We start from the raw sequence: 12,253 nt of genomic DNA, 5'->3' as shown, positions 1-12,253 counted from the left end.
GTACTAGAACTTAAAATATCACACACATCATTGTTTTGGGTGATGTAATATAGTGGTCAGTTTGGGATACTGATGTTTACTTTAGACTGTATGACACTGAAATACCAAATATTTCATTTGTTTCAGTGGGTGAAACTAAGAAAATGCAGTTTTATCAGGCTGCATATTCAATTGTCCCCATATGAAAGGATTTTGGGGGGGTCCTGTGGGGGGATGGCAGGAAGTCTCCAAGTGCGTGTGAGGAGTGAGGGTGAGAACAAATGGAGGGAGGCACAGGGCGAGGGAGGAGGCCACAAAGAGGGGAGGTTGCGCGGAATGGGAGGGAACATGGGAAGCAGCCACAACAGCGATGCAGTGGGAGGACTATCCCATGCCAGAACTTGTGGTGGCTGCAGCGGTAGTCTGGACGATAGGAAGTGAACTGGAGGCTGAGCAGAAACAGCAGGAGCAGCAGTTCAGGAACGAAGCAAGGACTTCCATTTTTATCACCACAAAAAAGAAAAAAAAAAAGGACGAAGAAAGAACATAGTACAGCTTGGACAAAGTAAGCGTCTCTGATCAGCCGGAGCGCACATTCCAGCAAAGGGAAATGAGCCTCTCAGTCCGCACTAAGCCTGTATGACTGGCTGAAGGCTCTTTGGACTTTTGGTATTCATTCTCTTCCAGTAACATTGGCTGACAAAGAGAGTCAAACGATTGGAAAAGAAGAAAAGTAAGGTACGGCGTGTGGACTTCTTTATCAGGGCATTGGGAGTTTGCCTCATTGGGCTGGTCAGTACTTAGAAGCAAAATTTATACCTCTACTCTCACAGCACATTTGAACAATTTCCTCTTGTTTTCAGCCCTTTGCTCAGTCACATTCAATTGAATTTGCTCATTTATTCAAAGAAAACAGGCCACTGCTCTATATTTACTTTAGCTCAAAGCAAAGATGTATAGTGTTGCTGGTGTGTGTGTGTGTGTGTGTATGTGTGTATGTTTGGCTCTCTTCAGTAAGAACTGTGGTGACAGAGAAGGGAGTCATTCAAACTTCAAAAATTCATCGTGATGTTTTTTCTTTCTTTCTTACACTGTGAAACAGTATTAATGAAAGCATTTGAGCTTAACTCCCTACAGCTCAGTTTGACCTGATTGAATCTTTTTGGCATTTTAAATGTCTTCCTTAGTGAATTGTACTTTGCACTGGCTATAATTTCGGGTTCCTTGCTGTTGTGGGTTATGGTGCACCGAAGACCATTATAATGTGAAACATATGGTAACGTGCTTGTGGAGGACTTGTACCCAAAAGTCTGGAGAGCTCAAACAGAAACAGGCCATACTTTGTCCCATGTTGTTGGAGTTTTCAGCCAGCGGTTAAATGATGGAGACAAACAGATTGAGAAACTCTTTTGCTTGAGCTACAGCTGCTTTGCAGTATTTGTAGCCTCAAGGCTTTGCTTCTCAGGCAGCCATTGTTGATAACATGTACAAGAATCCTTACATCACAGCCGCCGCAGTCCTCCTCACCTCGATATCAGTTCCCTTGAAAATCAGATGTGCACCTGCATCCACACCCTCTTGCACACGTTTCTTTCAACCAACAGAACTGTTTCTCTGAACACTTTGGAGGCCATATTCAAGATTAGCTGTAAATTCAGACCAAGAGAGTTGGGAGAAATATTTTTTAAACTGGTTAATACAGCTTTTGTTTCTGTTTCTTTTTTGAGTAATGTGAAACATATCTAACCATAAACTAAATGAAAATTGCACCACTAACACAAAGTGTTCTTTTTTTCTACTTGCTGATACCAGGTGGCACTTACAAATGGCTTTCAGAGCAACAGTTAAATGGGTTGTCCTGACAGTGTGGGTTGGCAGAGGGTTTGGATTGTGTACTGTAAGTAGAACACTGTGATTGTAGCACAGGATGGAGCACTGGGGCATATCATTTTGTCACAGCACCACTCCCACGGGCACTTGGTTGACATGTGTAAGTCATTAAACAGAGCTGAGATCTAGTGGAGGAAGAAGAATGAAAGCAATAAAGGGGCAAAAAATGGCAAGAAATAGGGAAAAGAGAGTGGGAGAGTGAGAGTGGGAACATAATCCGTTTTGGAACGCATTCCACTATGACCTTGGGTTAGAAAATGGTAATTAGGGAGCACTTTGGAAGCTTTAACGGTGCACACATTTGCTCAGAGCAAGGACGGTCATTTTTATGTACTTCAAAATATTTCTTGAAAATGGGAGACAAATACATACTAGAGTTCCAGGACTGCAAAATAAACTTGCTAAAAATACCTATCACCCACTTTTGTGGGTTTTCTTCAATAGTTCTCATGGTTTGTTTATTTCAGTTCTTCAGCCATGAATGGGTGTCAAAGCCACAGCACAAACATACAGAGCCCCTGACAGGAAAAGGCCAAAACAAACTGTGGCCTTGTCCTTCTCTGGGCTTTTACACCAGTCATGTCACTCTGGACATGTCATCCCACAGTATGAAAGCACACTGTTGCCAAGTATGAACAGAAAGCAGTTTGGGACAGTAAAAGCTGGTGCTATCCAATCTATTAGATGGCTGATAGATATGGGTACTAAATTACAACAAGAGAATACAACCAAGACAAGAGAGGCACAAACCAAATCTGTTCTGTTAATCACTTTTGCAGACAAACAGCCCAGGAGATCATTGATCTGTTCAGAGTCCTTCAGAAAGACAGTAGCATAATGCATGCAGAGCCACTTTTCCAAAAGTGCAAAACATGCCTACATGCTAGGCTTGGCTGAGATGTAACACTTTAGTACTGCTGCACATTATTGTGCACTAGATAAGTGGTAGACCAGTCCACCATTTTTTTTCTTCTAAATTTCAGACATTTGACTTAAGTTATGGTTATTATGGTATATAATTAATGTTCATGTTTTCTAGAAATAGAGGTTGTTGTCATAGCCAGACATTTGAGCCAATAGCAGCAATTTGGTTTGATTTAGGTGTGTGAATGGGTGCGTCTTGATTGCTTTCATATGTGTGCAGGCGTAATGTTTATGCATATTGTTATTTGCTTCTCCCTCGTCTCCCACTGATTTGAATCATATCCAGTTAAATATTTTTAAGATGTTTTTTTTTTTTTTTCTAAAAACATCCTGTAAGACTTAACATTTGTTGGTTGCACCTTTTTCACCACGATGTACTGATGTACTGGCGCTTCTCATCATAGTGCTAAACCTATATAGGCGGTGAGACATTCAATTGGTTTCATTTTCAATTTTGGGCCTCTATAGGAGGTTGTCATCATAAAAGTCAAATTCTAAACAGCATGAATACATTGATTTGACTCTTTTCTCTTCTGGTTTGACCAAACATTGCATGACGATGACCACAATGACATCACTAATAGAAAATGTAGTCAGGAATGGTGAAGACATGTAGAAACCAGCCAAATCACACACAGACTGTCACAAATGGTTTTGGTTGCTGTGGCTTTGGTTAGTTTTGTCATTTGTGACAGATAAGTATGCAAAGTTTTCGCCAGCTGTTGTCACCACAGTAATATGAAAACAACTTTCAGTAGTTTTTATCTGATTTTATAACACCTCTTCCTTTATCACGTACAAAATGGAAGATTCCGTACAGGGCGGTGCCAGATGAAGGGTGTGGCTCTCTTGAAACGGGCTTCATCCCAGTTTTTAACACACAACAATCTTTTCCTCCCAGTATTATACTTGTAAATGGAATGTTTGATTAATTTATTTTCAGCACAGTTCAGGGTAAGTGAAAGAATGGCATTTGTAATAGGTTCCAAGTAATGGTCATGCATGTGTAAACGTGGCTGACAGCATCAACACAGCCTAGTCAAGCACTTACTTGCAGGGGTTGAAACCAGGGGAGCCAGACACACCCTAATCCCCCAACATCCTGACCTTAGCAAACCTGTTGCAGCTTGTTCACTATAGACCTGGCAAACTATCGTCTTGAATCTACTTGCTTACCACACTTCTCTGCCAGCCTAGCTATCAGTGCCATGGGTGGGCTCTGGATTTGAGTACTTTGCCACTGCTTATGCTGCCTTTGTAAGCTAATGTTGTGCTTCAAACCAGGAACAAAAGCACCGAGTGCAAATTAAAGACCAATTATCTTTAGTGCGTGCTGGGGCAAGTTGGTCATGTTGAGTTGAATGTTGAGTAGAGGAGGTGGGAGGTTCTTGCAGAAAAAAAAAAAATTGATTAATTAACTTCAGCGATAACTCAAGTGCAATTTAGTTCAGTGATGTATTTCATAACTTGAAGTCTGTTGCTTTTGTTAATCCTTATGGGATTTATTGGCATTAGTTGGAACCATTGGTGAGAATGTTTTTGGGAATGGGTGGCTGGCCCTACCTTAGGGACAATTCACTACAGGCCTACTAGTGTAGACAAAAGTATTTAATTTTAGATATTCTAATGATATGCACTGAAATAAGTTGTGCTGCTTACAGGTGCAAAACAAAACCCTCCCTATACCCTCCGTGGTGTCCTGTTCAATTCTTCACCACACCTGAACCACCATACACATTAACCCTTGGTACAAGTGTCTGTGGAACAATCTTGCAAACAAGTCACTGTTGACAGACTGTCAGTATTTCTTTGGTCAATTTAAAGCCATATATTCATGCAATTCGTGTACCTAAACTGCTAATGTGTAATCGAATAACCACTGTGCCTAACTAAGCCAAGCAGCCACTGGCAGGGACAAAAGTAACGTGGTATCAAACTTTCTCTAAGACTCAGCAAGAAAGGGATGGACATATCTTCCAAAATGTTTAACTATTTCTTGAAAACAGATTTTCAACTATTGCATAGATACCATTCCTGTCTGTCTAGTTGGTGTGGTACTTTGTCACTTCAAATATATTATGCTGCCTTCTTATTTAGGCCCAGCCCTGGACATGCACACAGTCCTAAGTACTAGTCGATCTGTTAATTAATATCCCATTAATTGACAGTTTGCCCTTGTAGTCACAGGGAGAAGAGACTAAACCAGCCCTTAGTTCCAACAATCCCTGAGGACCTCACCCAGCTTACAGCTCCAACACACACTCAAAAAAACACAGCCCAGTTTCCCTGAGTGATGACCTCTTCACATGGCCCCTTTCATTCCGCTCTAAGGGTTGGTTTAAGCCATGACTGCACTGTTCCTGGTTTATGGCTCTTCCACTGTCCGCCTTCATAGTGGCGGGACTGTAGCCTGCAGTCATCTCAGACTCAGGTGACGGACACATTCTGGTCTGTGGATCATTTAATCACAACAAACAATCGGGGTCATTCAAAAGGCACGATGATATCTCTAGCAACCTTAGGAATTTGTTTGTCTTTGAGAATGTGTGTTTGTGTAAAGTCTAAAGCAAAAACAGGATGCTAATGATTTATTACCTCTTACAAATTCTAAACAGATGTGTAGACCAGTTACTTCTTTAATGAACAATTTGGTTTGGTTTACTGACAATATTGTAAAATATTTCTAAAATCAAACATATCCCAGTTTGTCCTCACGCTTTTAATGATTCTAAAAAACAAATGTTGCAAGTCTAACGTCTCATGCCACACTCCTGATTTTACATTATTGTACTATCTCCCAGTACACACGGGTCCTTAAGTTGTTATTATGCTCCACGCATTAATTATTAGAAACTGGTATGTGAAGATTCTGTTGTAACTGTTGACACTCGCTCTTTATTTGCCTTCTCCTGAACAATAAAGTTACTCACTTCTAAGGAAAAAATATCAATACATCACTTTTAATCTTATCAGACCGATGCAGCAGCGTCGCCCCATAAGCTCTGTGCCATTCAAGGACTCCCTGTGCTCCTGAGTAGTGGGTTTCTAAAGATGCCTGTAAAGACAGATTTGCTCACATGCTTGTCCACATTGCAAATACTCTGAACTTTTTTTTGTACACCAGGTTACAGAAATTCAGAGGAGCATGAGCAGCTGAAACTAAATGGGAAATGGCACCAGCCATAAACTAAAGTCTAACCCCCTTGGTTTTACTCATTCAAATCTTATGAATGAGTGCTACACTTATGAATATGAACGTCCCACATTTCCTGGAAATAATGTTAATAATTGTAATTAGATACAGTCAGCAGAGTATCTGCTATGGCTGCAGCTGATGCTTTTTCATAACTCTTCAATTTACAGATTATTTGGTTTAGAATATTCTGAATAAAAAATTAAATAAATTAAAATTTTAAAAAAGATGGTTGTTGTGGTGTGAGGAGCAGTGTTGGCTGGCATTAGGGGGGCGACTCTGGGACGCCAGTGGTCATTGTCTAGCCTCCTGGAGGTGTCGTGGGCCCAACTAGACGAAACACTGATGAAAGGAGGTTCCCATCTGATGACCCCAATGATATGTTGGTCAGCACTGCTCACTGGTCTATATAGGGAGTATAGGGAATTATTCACTGAGCCTGGTCCATTTTTTATTTTTATTTTTTCCTTTAGCACAAGTTTCTTGTGTTTACCTTGAATATATTTGTGATAATGTTCTAAATCCTGATACTACCTCTTTACCTTTTTTTTTTTAAATTTTTTTTTTTACAACATCTTTTTGCAGATGAGCCACAGCATTTGAACCACAACCCCAGTATTGTATAGGTAACCTTCGCAACCCCAGATCTCTTAAGGTGCTCTTCTGTTTGTGGCAAATCCTCTGAGTCCTCTGGTTGTGGAATACGGTCTTTGTAGATTGGGAGTTTGGAGGCTGAGTCAACACTTTGGGTTTGTTGTTGAGTTTTTCAATCCGTTCCTTGAATAGTTTCTGTGGCCATCTGACTGCCATCTGGGCATTCCATTTCTGGGAAGAGGTGTGGTTGATCTATATGAATCACAACAATTTATGAGTAGGTTGTGTGTGTCAAAGTAAGATGGACATGAACGCCAGAACCCAAAGTGTCCCAGAAGAATGTTGCACCGTAACAAGACGACCAGCGTTGCTCACTTTACCTTACTCGCACTTGGTTTTCAGCAGTTACGGTTCATGGGTGAATTTTGCTCTTCGATTTTCCTGTGTTTACTTTTCTGCAGTGATGTCTACTGTTCGGTGTTCTGTGAGTTCAGCTCATTGTTTCAAGCCTTCTGTTGGGATGTGACAGCAGCTTTCTAATTTTCCAGCTGACAGACAGGGAGGCTGCACAGAGATGACTAGATAAGAGAGAAAGGGATGTGACTGTAGAACTAGTGGGGTGGCAGGGGAGACGGGCTCTCTTTAGACCACTACAGCAGAAAGTTCATGGTCACAGGAACAAGACACCAATCGGGGAACTGCAACAACTGGTTTCAAATAGAGATCTTTGAATGTTTTCTTTTTCTTTTCTTTGTTACTGTTGCTCCAACTGATTATCTGTTTTAGCTAGATTGTAGTTGTCCTCTGTAGTTCTCTTCAAAGTACAAATAAGTAGAAATGATCTGTCATGTGTTAAGAAGTCCTCGTTTCAATTAAACCAGTACGATATTTGTGACACATAATGTCAACCGTTGCTGTGTAAACATGACATCCTCTGTGTTACAATCTGGAACTGAAGTCATTCTCTAAAGATATCTGTGGACAACCTGGACACAGTGACTAAAGCTGAGGACTTTGACCATTAAATATTGACTTAAGTAGTGTGACCTGTTTAAAACTAGAATGGTGTAAGAGAAGTGAAAGGCCTTATCATCCTTCATGTCTGCTTTGATATTTTTTAACAGGAAAGATTCACAATGGAGGAGGGATATGAGCTCGACCTTACTTATATCACAGAACGTATCATAGCTGTGTCCTTCCCCCGGGGCTGCTCTGAGGAGATCTACTTGCACAACCTGAAGGATGTCACTCGAATGCTCAAGTCTAAGCATGCGGATAATTACCTGGTCAGTGCTGCTTGTCCATGCGCTTCTCTTAAACGTGCTATAGCCAGGTGTCAAAGTTCTAATAGCATTGCTGTTAATGCTGAAGGGCTTTTATGGGACATTGACACGAAAGCATTGATGTCAGATTGTATCTTCCACTCACTCTAAGTGTCAGTGTTAAAGCAGTATACAGTCGTCCTAGAGACAACATTTGAAGTCATGTGCGTTGTGCTTTCTTTAGATTATTAACCTGTCAGAGAGAAGACATGATCTCTCTAAAATGAACCCCAAGGTAAGTTTTATTGAGGTATCTATCTCAAGTAGCAGTATATATGACTTTGGAAAAGAGCACAAAAAATAGTGCATGGTAATGGTACTCCATATCTCTAACAGTCCTCTTTAATCAACTTTGTCTTGCCAGCCAGCTATTGTAGACCTTATATTATTGATTTGCAAATGCTATGATGTGGAGAGAGAGTGCATGCGTTCACACTGAACAATGATGTTTTTCAGACACTGGATACAGGTTGGCCAGACCTGCATGCCCCACCTCTGGATAAGATCTGCACCATCTGTAAGGCCATGGAGAGCTGGCTCAATGCTGACCCTCTACATGTGGTCGTTATACACTGCAGGGTGAGCATCTGGAGGCTGTGGAGTATCAGCTCAACTGCAATATTCACGCACTGATTTATTCAGTAGCTTCAGATAAAACCGCATCACTCATTTCAAGTGTTTTTTTTTAAATGAGAAAAAAACATAGTATGTTTAATTATAACATTAACTGTTTGTGACTAAATAAGTAGGATCCAAAGTGACATTTGTTTTTTTTGTGATATGTGATTATTTTTTTATCCAACTTTGGCTGAAAATAGTATGTTTATGACAAAGCACATAATATGAGCTACATTTGGAGCCCTTTCGGGGTCCTTAAAATAGAATAAAACCACAAGTGCTGCATGGTTATTGAATCATCCTCTGCCTTGTCATGTTGTTTGTTTTTTTTTTGTTGTTCTTTAGGGCGGCAAGGGTCGAATTGGTGTTGTCATTTCATCCTTTGTGCATTTCACTGATGTATCAGCCAGGTAACCACAACCATATGTCGCAATTCTCATGTCATGTTACTATAAATGTTTTTTCTTTCTGTCCCTCTGAAGTCATGATTTATCATAATACGGGTACACCCACTCACCGTTAGCAGCAAACAATATCAACAGGGAGCCATGACAATAAGGGCTCATTTTGTCAACCATAACGTTTGTCATTGCTCAACCACATTTGATTCATTTACCTCCTGTAACATAAGGTTAAGGTGATTCAGAGAGCGAGTCAAAGGAAAGTTTAAGCTTTCAGATTCAAAGGAAAACCACATGATTTAAGCCATGAATCACCCTGTTTTGAATTGCATGAATCAACTTAGAAGCATGTTAGTTGCTGGGATGCCCTCTGGCCGCAGTGTCAATTTCAAGAAATGTGTTAATCATCGTGAAAACCCATCCAATGTTTTCAGCCATTGTCAGTCAGACAAATTCAGAGGTACTGATGCTTTAGGGAGCCGTAAAGTCAAGAGATGGTGCAAACACTGAGGTTTGCAGGACTCAGTGTCATGCCCTTATGTAGATCCTTTCTGCACACAGCACAGGCATATCATTGTATGAGCCCACATCGACCTTTGATTTTGCCAATCCCTGACTACCTTAGTGTTTGTGTCCCACTGAGAAATACCAGCTCAGTGCGGTGAATGTGAGAGACAGAGGGCAAAAAAAAGGAGGAGAGGAAGAGATGGGAAAACAAAAAGCCAGATATACAATGGAAGAGACTGAGGGGGGAGCAGAGAGAGAGGTGGCCGATGAGAGGAAAAAACAGAGTTGTGGTGAAAAGGCTGCAGCGCCTGTTGGTTTTAGGCCTGTCTGAATTGCCAAGCTGTGCATACACTCTGGCCTCTCTCTGTCCCCTTCTCCCCCTCTGTGTTTACTTAAGGCTGGCATTCTCTTCCTCTCTGTTGGAAGCCTCTGTCTTTCCAGTTACTTTCCCTCTTGTCAATTATGTGTGTGCATGCGTGTGTGTGTGTGTGTGTGTGTGTTTGGGTTGCCCTAACTGAAGTAACGGTTAAAACTATTCAATTATAGTTCAGAGTGTAGTCTTGAGTCATAATTACCTCAAGTGTTTAGTGCGTCTTTCTGTCTCCCACAAAGTGCTGATCAGGCGTTGGACCGTTTCGCCATGAGGAAATACTACGACGATAAAGTCTCGGCTCTGATGACACCTTCGCAGAAGCGGTAAGACCCATAATATACACAAGCCCTTCGGCTCAGAAACGTATCATATGTGTGTTGTACTGTATATCTCAACGCATGTTTTCTTCCAAACATTCTCCCACCCACCTGATTCAGGAGCAAACAATGGGTGTCCCGGTGCTGTTTATCTATCTTTTTTTTTTTTTTTTAGATAAAAGCCAGTCATTGTTTTGTAGTTTCATTAAAAATAGAATCCCATGATGACCTGGTGTTGTCCTAACCTGGTGTCAATCATCACTGCTCATACTGATGAACAAAAGTGTTTTTTCCTAGCAGTCTAGAAGCAGTTGTCTGTGATAAACCCTCATTAATGACAACGATTACTAATCTATGGAAGTGCTGGAAAAAAAGATTCAGTTTGCTTTTGGCAAAGCAACGATAGCTGCCAATGTTTTTTTTTGGTCTTTATTCAAAGTTCTCTGTGAAATTTAGCAATAAAAACACAAGGGTAGTTAAGATCTCTTCTCACTCGCATGATGGGATCTTCTTTAAATTTTGGAGGTTTTTTTTCCCAAATGCAGATATCTACTTTAATAGAGATTAAGAGAAAAAAAATGTTCTGCCAGGCTTCAAGAAAAGTCTCCAAAGTTTCTGTACATGGATTTAAGTAGATTGTGTTGTGTCGTGGTTATCACATTTATCTAACAATGTCCCCTGCTTGTAACCATGCAGATAGAGATTTAATCTGTTCTGGGTTTTGTTCTAAAACAACACGGAAGGGATGCACAAGGATAAAATTGAACATACAGCTGTCTATGGGCTAAGGTGGAGTGGGTTATTTCACTATCTAGCTCTATCGTCACTGAGGTGTGAATGAGTGAATTAATAGAAACTAGCTAAGGTTAATAGGTGCTGTATAAAGGGAGTCCATTTCCTATCTATTTTCAAGCATATAATGCTGTTGCCTTAATTTTAACAGGCACTTAAGAGACATAAACATATTCCAGTTTATGTCAACTTTCACTGGCCGATTGTTACATCCTGAGTAGATTTTAAAATATATGCTTCGCATTTTCTTTGCATAAAATGGCTTTACATGCGATACATAAAGACTGTACAATGAGAACTTGATAGTAATATGCCTGGCCATTAACTTAGCATATGGGGCGTTTTCTGGTTGTTATTCCTCAGTTTTTTCTTCTGAACTAATGTGACCAGGCCTTTGTTGTCAGTGCTTTTAAACCGTGGACCATTCTGCCTGTGAAGGAAAGACTGGCAACACCCCTAGTTTCCTTTACATCCGTTATGAAAACATTTTTCATGTGTTTTTTTTTTTAGTTTTTTTTTTAAATAAGAGTTTTTCATTTGTCTTAAAAACCTGCATCATTTTATAATTTACCTTCTATTCACGTCTGTTTGACCACCTGTTTATATTTAATTTGATTCAATAGATGTCTTCTATTTTGTTACGTTCTGTTATCAACTCTTTAACTTTGTGAAAGAAAAGGTCTGAAAGCTGTTGAAAAGACATAAAGTTGCGCTGGAGTAAAAGAAAAAGCTGGAGTCTGTCTCTACTAATTTTGAGACAGAACATCGTGGATATAGTAGCATATTTTCTGTTGTGGGAATACATATAATAGCCCTGTTTGATCTTCACATCCAACTCTTTTCTTTTCGGTCAGGTATGTTTGGATCCTCAACAGTTTACTAAGTGGATCCATGAAGATCAATGCCTCCCCCTTGTTCCTGCACTGCGTCATCCTGCATGGGATACCAAACTTTGACGCCACCAGAGGTTAAGCTCATATTGTTTACCACTATACACAGCTGCATGTCCCAATGAAAATGAAATAAAAGCCCCCCCCTCAAAAAAATAAATGCAAACACAACCACATCAGAGTTTCAGCTGGAGTCTTATCTGAACTTTATAACTTTTCCCAAAACACATTTGCATGTTTAGGCACATGGAGTTTGTGTACATAAACAGAATTGAGGGGAAGACCTTCCCAGTTCCCAGTAAAACTATGGGAATTCACACATTCGAGTGTTTGTTTGGAAATTGCTGTTTTCACTAATTTCACTGAGAAAACAAAGGTTGTCATCACACTATGGAGCTAAAATCCCTTCCTCACAACAACAGCTTATCACTCTAAGACAGTGAACAAAGTTAA

At 40.3% G+C, this 12,253-nt stretch overlaps 1 protein-coding gene across 4 annotated transcripts in view; it reads left to right on the top strand.

The window, feature by feature from the left end:
* The first annotated feature begins 324 nt into the window (after positions 1-324).
* Positions 325-12,253, top strand: part of LOC142398999 (tensin-3-like) — a 31,764-nt gene continuing 19,835 nt past the window's right edge. Inside the window, exons 1-7 of one of the 4 annotated variants that reach the window (XM_075483314.1) lie at positions 325-712; positions 7,705-7,866; positions 8,087-8,137; positions 8,359-8,481; positions 8,866-8,930; positions 10,041-10,124; positions 11,765-11,877. In XM_075483314.1, coding sequence (XP_075339429.1) covers positions 7,717-7,866; positions 8,087-8,137; positions 8,359-8,481; positions 8,866-8,930; positions 10,041-10,124; positions 11,765-11,877 — 586 coding nt within the window. In that variant the 5' untranslated portion in view covers positions 325-712; positions 7,705-7,716. Of the gene's footprint in view, positions 772-7,704; positions 7,867-8,086; positions 8,138-8,358; positions 8,482-8,865; positions 8,931-10,040; positions 10,125-11,764; positions 11,878-12,253 lie in introns of all 4 variants that reach the window. The other 3 variants (XM_075483312.1, XM_075483313.1, XM_075483315.1) reach the window with 3 other exon arrangements.

The sequence above is a fragment of the Odontesthes bonariensis genome, chromosome 14 (genome assembly GCF_027942865.1).
Source record: "Odontesthes bonariensis isolate fOdoBon6 chromosome 14, fOdoBon6.hap1, whole genome shotgun sequence".
NCBI lineage: Eukaryota > Metazoa > Chordata > Actinopteri > Atheriniformes > Atherinopsidae > Odontesthes > Odontesthes bonariensis.
Note: the sequence above shows the minus strand (reverse complement) of the source record. Positions and strands in the feature narration are given on the sequence as shown.